The 17786-nt window shown below is 41.9% G+C and overlaps 1 protein-coding gene across 2 annotated transcripts in view; it reads right to left on the bottom strand.

Moving 5' to 3' along the window:
- Positions 1-16054, bottom strand: part of SLC35F4 (solute carrier family 35 member F4) — a 276300-nt gene extending 260246 nt beyond the window's left edge. The window contains exon 1 of one of the 2 annotated variants that reach the window (XM_056545540.1): positions 13840-16054. In XM_056545540.1, the coding sequence (XP_056401515.1) occupies positions 13840-13942 (103 nt within the window). In that variant the 5' untranslated portion in view covers positions 13943-16054. The remainder of the gene's footprint in view (positions 1-13839) is intronic. The other variant, XM_056545542.1, reaches the window with a different exon arrangement.
- Between the last annotated feature and the right edge of the window lie 1732 nt (positions 16055-17786).

Raw genomic sequence — 17786 nt, 5'->3', positions numbered from 1 at the left:
AACAGTGTGTGAAAACCTTGTGAAGGCTTACAGAAAACCTTTGACCTCTGTCATTGCCAACAAAGGGTATATAACAAAGTATTGAGATGAACTTTTGTTATTGACAAAAATACTTATTTTCCACCATAATTTGCAAATAAATTCTTTAAAAATCAGACAATGTGATTTTATGGATTTTTTTTCTCATTCTGTCTCTCATAGTTGAGGTATACCTATGATAAAATTACAGGCCTCTCATCTTTTTAAGTAGGAGAACTCGCACAATTGGTGGCTGACTAAATACTTTTTTGTCCCAGTGTAGATGCATTGCTCTTTTGGGGACATAGGATCAAAAGAATTGTGACAATTTCTGCTGCACTGTAGGGTCATAATGTCAGAAACTACATGACTTTATATCTTCATTCTGCCTATAGGGTCATTGGTTCAAGCTGCCAAGGGTAGTGGTAATAAAGTGGTAAATGCTTTAAAATATATATATATATATATATATATATATATATATATATATATATATGAAAAACCATTTTGAAATATTTACTTATTACCGCCAGTAACATCTGCTATTATAATGTGCAAAATATGTGGCATATCTCTCACATTTTTATTGAGTCTATGACCTTTGACTTACGCATCAATAATCTCACAGCTACCACATCGTATAATATTTTAAATATGTTTTGTGATTTATTTCTTATGGGCCGTGTGGGATCCCATAGGACATATCTACATTAAAGATGTAGTGTTAGCATATGCTATAACTCCTTAATATGGAGATGTGATGGTGACAATAACATTAAGATGCTAAATTTAATGATTTAATTTCTTTTGCTTGTGAGTTGTGTCAATAAATTAGCCTAAATGCATCGGGTTCACTCTTAATATAAATATAATTTATAGAGCATTTCCCACCTATTGCGCCTACCATTACATTTCCCACATGAAATGTTTTTGTAAAGACAGATGAACTATACTTTGTCTATAGAAGTCACCTTTCCTGGGTCCTAACTGTGGCTCCAGATACCCCTAGGACTTACAGTAGAATGAAATTATGCAACAAGTAGACAGTTTCAAGAAAAATACATAGAAAGAATGTATCAATAATAAATGGTACAAATAATAAGAAAAGCAACCCAGCAATAGAGGTCAGTTTGGTATCCCTAATCTTTCCAACCATTGTTACTGCAGCTGTGGCAAAACTACAAGGCTGGCTGTCCGGGCATGCTGGGAGTTGTAGTTTCGCAACAGCTTGAGGCACCGCTGCTGGGGACCCCGGGGAGCGCTGCTTCAGCACCCCGCTATCATTACTGCACAGAGCGAGATCGCTCTGTGCGTAATGACAGGCGATACAGGGGCCGGAGCATCGTTACGTCACGGCTCCGCCCCTCGTGATGTCACGGCCCGCCTCCGTCAATGCAAGTCTATGGGAGGGGGCGTGGCGGTCATCACGCTCCCTGCCATAGACTTGCATTAAGGGGACGGGCCGTGATGTCATGAGGGGCGGATCCATGACGTCACGCTGCTCCGGCCCCTGTATCGCCCATCATTACGCACAGAGCGAACTCGCTCTGCGCAGTAATGATAGCGGGGTGCCGCAGCAGCGCTCCCCGGGGTCCCCAGCAGCAGGACCGCGGAGATCAGACATCTTATCCCCTATCCTTTGGATAGGGAATAAGATGCCAGGGGCGGAGTACCCCTTTAAGTCTTTCCCTAAAAACCAAATCTAACATGATACAGCAATAAACCTCACTTTCTCTACAGATCCCCCTATGGTCTGCAAACTAATGCTAGCACAGCAACAAGCATGTGCTAGAACCCATAGACAAGACCTAGACTAAACAGAATCTAAATCAAGGAAGAAGCAAATAGTTAAATGAGGCAAAAGCAGCAAAGTACAGAAACAAGGACCAGATCAGGGTAAACCAGGACTTAACTAGAACTAGACTAGGAAAAGGCACAAAAAACACACACACACACAAGAAAAGCCTTAAACAAACGTGCAGAGCACTGTAATTCGTACCACGCTGCAAAAGCCAGGAATATTTAAATAGAGACTAATCAGGAACTTTACTTTAGCCCTGAGCTGATCTTTTATGATCAGCTGATCCAGAATAATAGATTGCAAAGCAACTGCTCCTAACAAAAAGAACACAAAATAGCAGGCCACACAAATCCGTCCAGTTAGGCCGGGTTCACGTTGCAGAAAATGTGCGGAAAACAGGTGCGGACATCCCACACATTTGACTTATCTGGTGGGTGCTAGGGCCGCTCAGAATTATTATTATTTTTTTTTTGCGAAATTCTCAGAAAGAACAGACATGTCTATTCTTTATGCAGAAAGCTGGAATTTCCATGGCAGAAACATCTGGTGCGGAAATTCTGCCGTGTGAACAGGGCAGCAGGATCCCATTGAAATCGATAGGATTCTGCTGCAACGGAATATCTGTGTGGAATTCTTCTGTGAAATTCAACTTGGGAATTCTGCCATGTGAACATACCCTTATACAGTAGTGCAGAAGGGATTGATGAATCACTGAGCAGATGTAACATTTCCTGGTCTGTAAAAGTTGAGTGATAACCCCTATGGGACCTGTAATAGCAGTTATATTGAGTGTAAAACAGGAGCAAAAGAGATTCGGCAACTCACCATTTCTGCAAAAATCAAGTTCCTTTAATCCAGGAGGTAAGACGGATAACACATAGAGGCAAAGGAGGGCGACAGGAGAGGCAGAGGGTGCGGGTAGGACTGCGCGTTTTCGTGTCGGGCTAGCACTTCTTCAAGCTACATGCACTTGAAGAAGTGCCAGCACGGCACGAAACCACGCAGTCCTACCCGCACCCTCTGCCTCTCCTGTCGCCCTCCCTTGCCTCTATGTGTTACTCGTCTTACCTCCTGGATTAAATGATTTTTGCAGAAATGGTGAGTTGCCGAGTCTCTTTTGCTCCTGTTTTACATTGAATGTACCTCTACACTCGAAGCACCACCTGATTCTGCACTTGTGACGGCCGGCAGCTACGCCTATACTCACCGCTTGTCCACTCACCGCTTGTTCACACACAATAGTGCCAGACGCTGCTTCTTTGCTTTCATCAGTTATATTGAGTTCCCTACATTTAAAAAGTACCTGTCAGGATCTTGTTACAATTTATAATCCTCCCAGTTCACTGCCCCCATCATGACAAACCACCCCCTGCCTTTATTTTTATTATTTGTTAGTTTTCTACCTTGATATTGCTCTGTATTTTCTGCTCAGTCAGATTCACAGACTGGGAAGGGGCGTTCTCCAGCAGGCGTGACATCATCTGAAGCCATACAGGGGAGAACTTCCTCCCTCACTCTACTACACACAGCCCAGAGCAGTTCAGTGTGAGATGAGCTATGATTGGATAAGGCTGCACACACACCCCTCAGCATTTCCTGATCTTGAACTTCTGCCAGACCAGCAGGAGTCCAAAAATCTGTGCAAGAGATGGGGGAGGGGGGGGGGGATGTGTTCTGGACAAGTAGGGAGACACCTAGTGGCCGCTTTTTTAAAACACAAATAAAACATAGAAAACTTAATTTTTTTTTAAACAAAGTACTGTACATTAGAAAGATTTTTTATGTACCATAAGGAGTGCAATAGCAGAAATTAGTTTTAATGAGAGTGACCATTTAACTTAGGAAATATAGAATTTTATGTCTAACAGCCTGACAGAAAATAGCAAGTAAAAGTCTTATAATTGCTTCCAATGTTTGTAAATCAAGGTGTACATGTGATGTGGCCCTCACTACTTACAGCCACTTGATGAATTGACCATGCAGGCGACCTATCTCGCTCTTCTCTAATCAGGTCTCAAACTTGATTGGTTTTCTAGAATTAACTTGCTAACCAAATACCACTTGACTATATTAGTCATCTGATAGATTCTCTTGACTGGTTTCATGTATAATTTACAAATGGGAATCTACTGAAGCAATTACCGAACATGGCAAAAATCAATTACAATATTACACAGACGTAACAAAGGAGCAAGGAGCAGGCACCGCTTCAGATACAAATGAGCATTGCCCAAATTTGTTAAAATATGTATGACATCGAGCTCAGATTAAAGAAGTTAGAGCTGCCTATTACATTCCATTTAAGCCGTTCATTTAGGGGCCAAATCTTGAAAATCTGTGATATGTGAAAGCGGGCAGAGTGTTCTCCTCATTATATGGATTGTAAATAGGAGAGAAGTCTGTGACTGTAAACAGGCTGAGAACATGAGGGGGATTAGGAAACTCCACACTCTTCTTATTAAAATTAAAGGAGTTTTCCGGGCAAAAACATTTTATCCCCTATCATAAGGATATCATAAGGATGTCTGATCGCGGGGGGCCCACCGTTTGGACCCCCCGCGATCTCCCTGTAGCACCCGCATTCTATGCGGGAGCTGCGTTTCCAGTTTCGGAAACCTCCGGGTTTCCGGGACTGGGGACGTGACGTCACGCCACGCCCCCTCCATTCATGTCTATGGGAGGGGCTGTGACAGCGGTCACGCCCCTTCCCATAGACATGAATAGAGGGGGTGTGGCGTGACGTCATGTCCCCTCCCATAGACAGGAATGGAGGGGGAAAGGCGTTACGTCACGTCCCCAGTCCCGGAAACCCGGAGGTTTCCGAAACTGGAGATGCAGCTTCCGCATAGAATGCGGGTGCTGCAGGGAGATCGCGGGGGTCCCAGCGGCGGGCCCCCCAAGATCAGACATCTTATAAAATGTTTTTGCCCGGAATACCCCTTTAAGCTCTGTACTCTTATCTTTTAAAGGGGTTTTCTGCTTTCACACAATCCAAATTGTTAGAAGGTTTCCTTGTCAATAAGCTGATCACAAAGGGGGACATTTATTAGGCCGCGCGACCGCCAGCAGAGCAATATCTCAATTATGCTGAAAAATTAGCAACATTGGGAACATGTATAGCACCCGTCAGGGGGCCTAAGGGAGGGAGAGCTAGAAGAGGCTGGAAGATGGCTCTGCCTTACATACGAGGACATGCTGGGGGTTCGCTCTCTTCACATCCAACTTTCTGACTGTCTTGCGACATTGAAAGTCACAGAAATATACGTCAGCTTGTGAGATGGATGTAAGGGCTTACCAAAACACTGCAAGTAAGTAAATATCACCCACTTTTAGTTTTTTTAAACAGTTGACTGTCCATTAAACTTATTGTGCTGCAGAAGACAATACAAACTTATAAGGCTGCAAACACACTAGTCTTTAAAGGGAATCTATCAGTTGCAGATCAAGTTACAATCTGCAGATAGGTGCTAGAGCAATACGACACATGATACCCTTAATAGTGCTGCCTGTGCTTCTGATACTTAGCAAAATGCATTTTTTATCTGGAGCCAAGTGTCATAGAGGTGATCCCGAGCCCCTGAAGTGATGTGTTCTAGCATACCTCCTTGCTCCCCATCATCTCCTTGAGTGAAAGCTGAGCCCTGACTGTCAATTTAGTAGTAAAAAGGGAAGGGATGGGGTGTGAGGTGCTGTGCCAGCCTGTGGCACTTCCGTGACTCCTCTGTGACACTTCAGACACCACCTTTATGACATTTGGCAACAGACAAAAAATGCATTTGTTTTGGAGGCGCAGGAAGCCCTATTAAAGGTAGTTTGTATCTTATTGCTCAAACAAGCTATCTAAGGCTGGGTTCACACCACGTTTTCTTAAATACGGCTCCCGTATACGGTTGGGTGGAGGGGGGGCGGGGCTTATTTAAGAAAACGTGGTGTGAACCATCTCTAACACTGTCTGCACATCAAAACATGATCTACAGCTGACAGGTTGACTTCAGCTGTCCTTTATTCCTAGTCGGGAAAATTGTGCTGTCCAAGTACCAAAATGCATCTTGTCAGGTAAACATTGCTTCAGGTGCCCATGATAGGCCCTGCTTTTCATGTGTTACTTTAATATTCATTATGGTCTTTGTTAAGTTATAATGTTTTGCATTGTACCTTTAAGAAATGTACAGAATATCTGTAAGAAGGCATAATGCAGAGTAGCCATGTGACCCTGATTGCCCAATGGGAGGTCCCCTATCTAGGCCATATATAGTGTAGGGGGGAGCTATTCAGTTCAGAGTGCAGAGCTCAGTGTGAGCTGCAGTGTGGAGAGGAGACAGCAGGTGTGTGAGGTGATTCAAGGGAAGCCTAAAGAAAATCTTCACGCAAGCGACCGCGCCATTCTGCAAGTATTACCCGCCCAGGAGGAGTCGGAAATTCCTAATTGTAAGCACAATACCCAGTGAGTCTACAGGCCACACAGTGATAGTTCACAGTGCAGGTGTAGCATTAATTGAAAACTATCAGAACCCTAGTCAGCGTGGGAAGCCTCAGAATTAAGTCTACAGTCCCAAGTAAAATACTATAAGTCACAGCAAGTCTACAGGGCTCCCAAGGGTTACTCTGCATCTCCTCTACTCTAATCTGCACTGTAAGGATTGTAACATCTACTCCTGCCTCAGTAAAGACAGTTATCCATAACCTGGCATAGGTGTATTTATTATCCCACGCCAGGCCCACGAGAAGCTGTCCTATCCTCGGACAAAGTGATACATCTCACCACCCCAAGTCACGTACCATACTACAGCCTGTCTAGCTCTCCGTGGCTGCCACAAAATCATCGTCAAGGAGAAAACACTTGTATTCTGCAGGTCATTGGCTTCTTTGTGGAGATGATTCCTACTATGACTTGGTATTGACTTAGTATTGAATTTTACATGCAACTGACCTTGCATGCTATGGTATTTAATTAACTTTGAATACTAATACCTTCTAAATAAAAAGAGGCAGCACCTTCTTTTAAATCTCCACCTCTAGATGGTAGAATTAAAGGTGATAGACACAACACTATAACTTATTTTAAATGTGTCGTCAATCCTCTTTCTGTTAGATAGGTCCCCCAATGATAAGCTAGGGTACCCTGCTGCAGTGATTTCAGTAAACAATCGGGATATGTGGGGAAACAGGCAAAAAGTGTTCAATTTTTCTGTAGAGCTTTCACATGAGAAACTTTGTATTTCACAGCATGTACTGAAATCAATGAACTGTTTAATGCACTTACTTGATGGGTCAATGAGGGCAAAAATACAGCCTTATAGTAATAGCGCAACTTAGCATCCGTATACCAGATTTAGCCTATAAAGCTATTCATCTATCCCACTCAATACATATTTAATAAAGCTTGGCAAAGACAAATCAACAATGACACTGCATCCAGATATTGAGCTGTTAAAGAAGATCCAATTGGCACGTATAACTATCATCCCTCTGTTATTATGCAGCACCCTAGAGAGGCCTGACTCTGTTCCTCAAGCCTCAGGCTGGCTATGCCTGGAGGTAGACATCTAAATATATATTGTCATTTATAATTGTAGGCATTTGACTGGCTTTTGTTAAAGAAACATTGTTGCTAAGGTGGATTTCCTTTTGATGAGCCTATTTATACATAAAAGTCATTAAATGTTACAAAGATAGATTACTGAGCAGTACAGGTAATAAAGAAGAGGAAGCGTACATGAGTCTAACCTAAGTGTAATGGTGTTGGGTGGTACCAAGATGGCAGAACTGGGCTTCACCTATAGTAGTCACCTTTCCTGGGTCCAAATTCAACGGTCAGATATCCCCAGGACTTACAGTAGAATTGAATAACACGGCAAGCAGGCAGTTACGAGAAAAACAAACATAACGCAAATCCATACTGGTAGGTGACATAAATAGCCAATCGAGCAATGTAACCTGAGATGATGGAAAGGATGATGTCACACATGAATCATAATGATGAAATAAAGTAAACTGAAATAAATACGAAGACTAACCCTGACTAGCTGTCCTAAATCTTTTTCAGACACAAGACATACATGTAGGATAAGTTCTCACATGCAGCACATACGTCTGTTTTGGACATGAAAAACTTTCCCATTTCTGTGTCTGGAAGATGTTTATATATTACAAGTTTACTTAGACGCTGAGTGTGTGGGCATCTGCACAGAAAATGAGATTCAAGCAAAAGGCAGAACGTGCTGCCAAAGTGTTGCAATGTTTGGTAAATAAAGCTTTTGATTTATTTGATTTATTGATTTATTTAATTTTTTGCATTTTAAAGATGATGGCTTCAGTTTCTTCTATGGAATGTTTATGGTTGGGCTGGAGCCTGACACTGTGTGCACCATCATAATATGATTGTGTTTTCCTGCATGTACGTTGTGGTGTTGCTGATGTCTGAATATTTTATGCCCTTTAGGGGTGTATTAATTGGATACTGCACAATGTTGGGAAATATTAGGTCTGCATGTACTAAAGACGGGCACCACTGTGAAGGTAAAAAATGGGGTGCTATCAGTGGCGACAAACAAAACTGTAAATGAAAAGAAGGAAAGGCTAGCCACTATATAAGCATGCCCACTACAATATGTACTGTAAAAGGTATATATATATCTTTTCATTAAATCACGCCAACAATAGCACAGACATTTAAAATCACTTAAAACACAAAAAGAAAAACATGGTAGAGGATTATAATCCTAATAACCACCAACCCCTCCCTGGTATGTACAATGAAGATGTGGCAAGGTTCCCTGGAATGTAAGTGCATCAATATGGCCGGAAGCGAGTACAAAGTTATACCTTCACAAGAATGAAAAATCGCATGATAACTATCACCACCAGCCAATGCTAGGCTACATCTAACAGCTAGATCAGACCATGTGTATGGGTGTCAGGGACTACCTCACCAACCGAGGGGGAGGACACAGCAGCTCAATTCATATGATTTTTCCTTTTTTTTTTCTTTCTTGGATTGAAGTATCACTTTTTCACTAGCATGTATTTTCAGGGATGGGCACACACAGTTTTTGCCGCCCACATTTTTTCACGATACAACCCCCCCCCCCCCCCTTTTTCCTTTTCTTTCTCCTTCTGTATTTGTAATATCTGGCTTTTTGAACTTTTGGCTCCTCTCTCTGACTATTCTCTATTCTGGTATTAGCGATTTTGTGCTGTGACATCTCCTGGCTTCAGACGTGGATAGCTGACATTGGACTTATTGTGTGAGTGTTTAGTCTTTCTTTGTTAGTCTGTCTGTTCCTACTGTTCCCGTACCTAAGTCTGTGTCATTGTAGTTCATTATTTTGACAATTACACCCCTCATGTATATAGGAAGGGACTGTCTTCGTGGTTACGGACCTGTCATTTAGGGCAGGTACGTAAGTAGGCCGGGACAGGGGAGCGGGCGAGAATAGAGTGCACTCCTTCCCTGCCCATACATGACACTACTATTGAATTTATATAGAAAGTTAATTTTGTATTCTGTAACGAATTATTAAAAGCAAAGGTCTTCATAGTCTGTCAAGCTTCACGGGTCATGGATGTATAGTGATACTAAGTACTGCAGTCTATGATGGTTTGTTGTAATATTTACACATAAACTTTACTTTATTTAGTTTTTAAATAAGCGACAGCAATTATCCCAATATAGATCTTTATACTCTAAGATCGGCCTTTCCTATAACAATCACTTTCTCTCTACTTACTGATAACACAAATGAATAAACGTCATTAACACCTGCTCCGAATGTTTAATTATATGAATTGCCAATTATCTAGAAGGCACAATTCATTAATTATACTTCTGATATGCCAAGGCACTTTGTTCAGCTGGGCATAAGATTTTCATCTCCATTAGTGCAAGTAAAGAAAAATGTGTTCTCTGGTAGAGACCTCTATAAATACTAGTGACCTGTCATTACCTAGACAAGGAACTCCCAGCAATGTCTGACTTCCCAGCTAAGAATCCCAATGTCTGAATCTTAAAGGAACATACCATGTATAAAATGATACATTGTGTTATGACTAGTGCAGAGCCTGAAGGATTCACTTTTATCTCTCGTCTTATTTCAGTCATGCACCACCCCTTTAGACCCTGAGCGATACTGTGACACGAGACTTTGAATTACAGAATATCTCTTTAAAGGGGTACTCCGGTGGAAAGTGTTTTTTTTTTTTTTTTTTTTTTTTATAAACTGGTGCCAGAAAGTTAAACAGATTTGTAAATTACTTCTATTAAAAAAATCTTAATCCTTCCAGTACTTATTAGCTGCTGATTACTACAGAGGAAATTCTTTTCTTTTTGGAACACAGACCTGTCTGCTGACATCACGAGCACAGTGCTCTCTGCTGACATCTCTGTCCCTTTTAGGAACTGTCCAGAGCAGCATATGTTTGCTATGGGGATTTTCTCCTACTCTGGCACCAGTAGATTTAAAAAAAAAAAAGAATTATGCAACTCTGTTATGTATTTTTTATTTTAATTCTGCACTAGGCTCAAGATCTCTGAATGCTGTAAGTGAATATTAACATAATTGTTTATATCCCCAATCAGGAGGAAGTCAGTACTCATTTATATCTAGAGGTTAGAACCCCATGTAGCCATTGAAACATTAAAGGAGAACTCCAGCAAAAGTAGTTGATCGTGGGGAAGAGAGGGGAGGAGGTTTGGGGACCAGTGCTGGGACCCCCGCAATCTCCGGCATGGGACTGCAGCTCCCTGGGTCTTTTCGGCACTCCTATAGAAATGAATGTAGCGGGTGCTGCTTGCAGGATAGGGTTATGGATAGGGGATAAGTGTATTTTTTCTCCTTTAAAGAGTTTTGCCCACTGACAGCATTTCTTACCTATTTACAGGATTGTCAGTAAAGGTCCATCCACTGCTTTGGGACTGACCCATATGGCACTGGTGAGTTCTATAAACAGTGCATGAAGAAGTGACTATACAAGTGCACTATTACTCCGCTTTCAAGGGACACTCTTGATCAAAGGGGGTCCCAGAAATCAGACCCCCAGCAATCATACCTTTATCACCTACCTGTCCTGTGGATAGATGATCAATTTTGTTATTTACAATTTTCGTTAATGTTTGTTAATGTTTTACATATTTAAAAATATGTTACTTAAAGGGTACCTCTCATCAAATAAACTTTTGATATATTTTAGATTAATGAATGTTGAATAACTTTCCAATAGCATGTTAATGAAAAATAGGCTTCTTTCTATTGTATTTTTCCCGATCAGTCCTGTCAGCAAGCATTTCTGACACATGCTGGAGTCCTAAACACTCAGAGCTGACAGCCTGCTTTGTTCACAGCCAAACAGGCTGTGAACAAAGCAGGCTGGCAGCTCTGAGTGTTCTCCTTTGTGAACAAAGCAGACTGGCAGCTCGTAGTGTTTAGGACTCCAGCATGAGTCTGAAATGCTTGCTGCCAGGACTGGTAGGGAGACCCCTAGTGGTCATTTCTTCAAAGTGGAAAGTTAAATAGAAAGAAGCATATTTTTTAATAACATGCAATTGTAAAGTTATTTTGCATACATTAATCTAGAATATATCAAAAGTTTTTTTGATGAGAGGTACTCTTTAAGATTTGTTATTTATTTCTCTCTCTTGCCCGCCCTTTTCTTCTTTCTACATTGCTTTATTTGGCTCTTAAAGCCTTCCCTATGTTGTGATATGTATGTTTTGCATAATTTTTGTTGGCCATCTTTGAACACACACTATTTTATTGACATCCTTTTGATGTAGCCTCAGTTGAAACTCCTGTACTGATGTCTACAATGTGTGTCAATGTATCATTCACACCACGTGTTGGGTATTTGCAGCTGAATTTCGGCTGCCATATACCCAAAACTTGGTGTAAATGCATCCTCACTCTGAATACTAGTCTAGCAAACTATAAGCTCTGAGATGTATTAGGTCTGTACTGATCTTTAGCCTAAGGCTATACACACAAATATTTACATCCACTGACAGCAAGCAGTTATAATGATAGTGTTGAAGAATTTTAAAACTAAAGTAAACTGGAAAGTTTTTATCTATTGGCTTAATCAGCATCCTGGAGGTGAGTTTCCACAACATAATTGTATGAGATAGATAGATAATGGATGGATAGATAGATAGATAGATAGATAGATAGATAGATAGATAGATAATTAATGGATAGATAGAAAGATAGATAGATAGATAGATAGATAGATAGATTAACAGACATAGATGGATAGATAGATAGATAGATAGAAAGATAGATACTTAATGGATGGATAGATAGATAGATAATTAATGGATGGATAGATAGATAGAAATATAGATAATTAATGGATAGTTAGATAGATAGATAGATAGATAGATAATTAATGGATAGTTAGATAGATAGATAGATAGATAGATAGATAGATTAACAGACATAGATGGATAGATAGATAGATAGATAGAAAGATAGATACTTAATGGATGGATAGATAGTTAGATAGATAAGTAACGGATGGATAGATAGATAGAAATATAGATAATTAATGGATAGTTAGATAGATAGATAGATAGATAGATAGATAGAAAGATAGATAGATAATTAATGGATAGTTAGATAGATAGATAGATTAACAGACATAGATGGATAGATAGATAGATAGGTAGAAAGATAGATAGTTAGATAATGAATGGATAGTTAGATAGATAGATAGATAGATAGATTAACAGACATAGATGGATAGATAGATATCCAAGGTAGTAATCCGCAGCACTCCAGGAGTAGGTGCAAAATAAAGTGCTTTATTCCATACTAATACAGAGCAACGTTTCAGCTGCCATGCAGCCTTTCTCAAGCATCCTTGGATGCTTGAGAAAGGCTGCATGGCAGCTGAAACGTTGCTCTGTATTAGTATGGAATAAAGCACTTTATTTTGCACCTACTCCTGGAGTGCTGCGGATTACTACCTTGGATATCTATCTATCCATCTATGTCTGTTAATCTATCTATCTATCTATCTAACTATCCATTCATTATCTAACTATCTATCTTTCTACCTATCTATCTATCTATCTATCCATCTATGTCTGTTAATGGATGTGTCTACTACCTTGGATGTGTGACCGCCTTGACCGGGCTATTTTCGCCGCTGGCACCGCTTTATTTATCTACCCTTTTGGATGTGCTGCTCTGTTGGTATTTTGGATAGATAGATAGATAGATAGATAGAAAGATAGATAATTAATGGATGGATAGATAGTTAGATAGATAATTAATGGATGGATAGATAGATAGAAATATAGATAATTAATGGATAGTTAGATAGATAGATAGATAGATTAACAGACATAGATGGATAGATAGATTAACAGACATAGATTGATAAAAAGACAGACATAGATAGATAGATAGATAGATAGATAGATTAACAGACATAGATGGATAGATAGATTAACAGACATAGATAGATTAAGAGACAGACATAGATAGATAGATAGATAGATAGATAGCTTTGCTCTCACATGATCCAGAAATCTCTAGTAAATAAAACCATAAATAACACATTCCATCTATGGACGTCCATCTATCTCCTGCCTCCTTCCTTGTAGTTTCTATTTGCCATAAAGCAGTATAATATGTGCAATATGCCCAAAGAACCATTGCTCAGATAAAGACCAACCACCAACCTCTACTGAAAGGTAAGTTGCAATTCTTAACTTACATCTATTATCCCAGAATGTAAATTCCAATGCTGAGCTGTCCCTACTAGTCCATCATGCTAAACACAGCCAACCACATGCACAATAGGAGGTCTAACAAATCATATTACAAACCCAACACAAGACATTTCCCAGCATTAATCTTCTGACAACAAGCAGGTTCCATGCAGGGCATATACTCCTCTAGAATGCCACATTATGACTATTGATCTATCACCTATACACAAAGTATACATAACCAGTATATATTTACATGCAATACAAGAAGTAACATCTTATTCACATGAAGGGATCTGATCATTCTTACGTTTCTGGCTGGAGTAACCAGGGTAATATCCATAATATCCAGTGATTCTTAGGATCCTGTCTTCTATGGTGGCCACACCATTGGGAGCTGCTTTGACATCCATAAAGACTGAAGGACTTGTAGTAATGTGGTGCTGGAAATGTTCCTTTCAGAGTTCTGTCTCCTTTAGTCTCTGTTGCTAAGGCTTGTATGGAATAGTCAGGGTCCCGACTAATACTTGTGCTGCAAGGTAGTAAATTGTTACTGTATAGTGAGGTTCTCACAACCAATGTGCCAGGCTCACTAATGTCACAGTCTGCTGCACTGTAATCTGTTACACTTCGCTGGTGTCAACTGCAGGTGCTCTCCAAGGTGCTGAACCAACAGTGTGCACGTACGCGGTTCAGAGCAGCTGGTCACCACTGCTGCACTGCTATGTATTCACACCAATCCCAGTGCTGATCCACACTCTTACTGATCACTAGAGCAGATTATCCGAACACTAGTGCTGTAGTCCGAGCTGTCTATCCACACCAATAGCATACACTAGTGCAAAGGTACTGATCCACACTTATACTGAACCAGTGCTGCTGTACAAGGTGCTGATCCACTAATACTGAATACTACACTAGTGCTGCTGGCCGAGCTGCTGATCCACACTTATACTGAACCAGTGCTGCTGTACAAGGTGCTGATCCACTAATACTGAATACTACACTAGTGCAAAGGTACTGATCCACACTTATACTGAACCAGTGCTGCTGTACAAGGTGCTGATCCACTAATACTGAATACTACACTAGTGCTGCTGGCCGAGCTGCTGATCCACACTTATACTGAACCAGTGCTGCTGTACAAGGTGCTGATCCACTAATACTGAATACTACACTAGTGCTGCTGGCCGAGCTGCTGATCCACACTTATACTGAACCAGTGCTGCTGTACAAGGTGCTGATCCACTAATACTGAATACTACACTAGTGCTGCTGGCCGAGCTGCTGATCCGCACGTTTACGAAACACTATTGCAAAGGTGCTGGTCCAATTTACTGAGCACTAATGCTGCTGTCCGAGTTGCTGATCTACACTTTCCCTGGACACTGGTGCTGCTGTCCCAGGAGTGGATCCACACTTATCATTGACACTAGTGTAAAGTTTCTGATTTAGGCTTAACCTAGATACTTAGGCTACTGTCCCAGGCGCTGATTCACACTAATCCGACACTAATGTTGTTGTCCCAGGTTATGATCCACACTGTCCTGGACACTAGTGCTGCTGTCCCAGGTTATGATCCACACTGTCCTGGACACTAGTGCTGCTGTCCCAGGTTATGATCCACACTGTCCTGGACACTAGTGCTGCTGTCCCAGGTTATGATCCACACTTTTCCTGGACACTAGTGCTGCTGTCCCAGGTTATGATCCACACTGTTCTGGACACTAGTGCTGCTGTCCCAGGTTATGATCCACACTGTCCTGGACACTAGTGCTGCTGTCCCAGGTTATGATTCACACTGTCCTGGACACTAGTGCTGCTGTCCCAGGTGCTGATCCACACTTATTCCGACACTACTGTTGTTGTCCCAGGTGCTGATCCACACTTATCCTGACATTAGTGCTGCTGTCCCATGTAGTGATCCACACTTGTACTGTACACTAGAGCTGCTGTCCCAGGTGCTGATCCACACTTGTACTGTACACTAGAGCTGCTGTCCCAGGTGCTGATCCACACTTTTCTTGGACACTAGTGCTGCTTTCCCAGGTGCTGATCCACACTTTTCCTGGACACTAGTGTTGGTCCACACTAAGCTCTCGCAGTTGCTGATGCCTCAGGTCGCTGCGCTCCTGTTATCCCAGCCGGCTGCGCTCCAGTACATTAATCCCATGTGCTGCTGCTGTCAGTGGTGCTGAATGGGTTCCCAGCCTGCACAAATACAAGGGTCCCGACTGACACTCGCGCTCGGATCCCGGCGACTACACAGGATTATGAGCCTGACAAGTGGTCGGAGCAGCTGCCTCCCAACCTGCTGACTATGGAGCGGTCTCCCGGCCTCTGATAGTGCTGACTCTGCTGCACCGGGTCCTCTCACATCTGTCCCCCGGAATGTGACGGCCCAAGTTCCCTCCTTGATGGACTATTATTGCTGATCGCAGGACCAGCTGAGTCCCTGCTGCTGTCAGTGTTGTCCCTGTGGCTATATGTGTAGGACGGCTTCTCATCGCCGCATTAGCCCTATGCAAGCCGGCCTCTGTGTCATTCAGGAGCACACAACTTCTGCCTGCTGGTTATTCAAGGAAACAACTAGGGGGCGCTGCTGTAAAATCATTGTATTAGGGACGGAATGAACGGAGCTCCATCTCCTGCTACAGATCCTGGAAATCCTACTAGTTCAGCATTATTGCATCAAGATATCAAACTACTGATTGCCTTTCTCCATAATGACTGGAATGTGTTAGGGGGTATTGAAATGTAAAATTCCTATGACAAGCATTATTATTTTATATAAACTTATTAATAATGAAACCAAGGGAAATGAAAAAAAAAAAAGAATCTTTTTTTTTTTTCATGTTTTCCTATAAATACTACTTATTCACTCTGAAAATGCCTTAGTGAAATCACCCTATGGTAATTTGACACGTTGCTAGTTAATACCATAAAAACATCAATTACCCCCCCCCCCCCCCCCTTTCAATTTAGGGACAGAGGTAGCTTCTTTACCTCCATTACCTAGGTCAGTATATCCCAATCAAAGTGTCTCCAGCTGTTGCAATACTACAACTCCCAGCATGCCCAGACTGCCTTTGCTTTCCATTGAAGACAGAAGAACCCACAATCATCCCTGAAATAATTTGAAACTGACAAAAGTTATAATGGATAGAAATTTATTGAAAATCAAATGAAAATGAGACATCGCTTTAGAATTGTGGCTCAACAGAATCTATTTATAAGACAAAACAACAAAACTGTCCTGGACAAAAATGATGGTCCCCTGAACTTAAAGAAGATCTGTGGTACACATTCTTTATGATCCCCTGTGCCCGGGCTACAAAAAGTAACAAAACAAACTTTAACTCACCTTCCGACGTTCTCCCGTTGTGCTGTTATCGGTGTCTTGGTCCTACGGTAATGGGCTTCTTCCTGCTTCCCTGGGACGGTGACTCATACTGCGCTGACTGTATCGCCGGCCGCAGCGATGTCCCGCCTCGGCGGGTGATAGGCTGAGCGCACTGTCATGTAAGGAGCCCGGGAAGTAGGCTCAGCCTATCACCGGCCAAGGCGGGACATCGCTGCGTCTGCCGATACACTGAGCACAGTATAAGTCACCGTCCACAGGAAGCAGGAAGAAGCCGGCTACACCAGAGGACTGGAGGACCAAGACACCGATAGCAGTGCAATGGAGGAAAGTTGGAAGATGAGTTAAAGTTTGTAAAAAATGTGTACCACAGATCTCCTTTAATATTTTGTTGCACAATCTGTTGAAGCTGTAACTTTGATTCTGCGATTTCTGTAACTCTCAGTAAGACTTCTGCATTGTCTCCAGGTATCTTGGCCCACTCCTCATAAGATCCTGCTCCAGCTGTCTCAGGTATAAAGGTGTCTTCTCCAGACTGCAGGTATCTTGGCCCACTCCTCATAAGATCCTGCTCCAGCTGTCTCAGGTGTGAAGATGTCTTCTCCAGACTGCAGGTATCTTGGCCCACTCCTCATAAGATCCTGCTCCAGCTGTCTCAGGTGTGAAGGTGTCTTCTCCAGACTGCAGGTATCTTGGCCCACTCCTCATAAGATACTGCTCCAGCTGTCTCAGGTATAAAGGTGTCTTCTCCAGACTGCAGGTATCTTGGCCCACTCCTCATAAGATCCTGCTCCAGCTGTCTCAGGTGTGAAGATGTCTTCTCCAGACTGCAGGTATCTTGGCCCACTCCACATAAGATCCTGCTCCAGCTGTCTCAGGTGTAAAGGTGTCTTCTC

The sequence above is a fragment of the Hyla sarda genome, chromosome 11 (assembly GCF_029499605.1).
Source record: "Hyla sarda isolate aHylSar1 chromosome 11, aHylSar1.hap1, whole genome shotgun sequence".
NCBI classification, from domain to species: Eukaryota; Metazoa; Chordata; class Amphibia; order Anura; family Hylidae; genus Hyla; species Hyla sarda.
The sequence above is the reverse complement of the archived record's forward strand: the minus strand, read 5'-3'. Positions and strand labels throughout refer to the sequence as shown.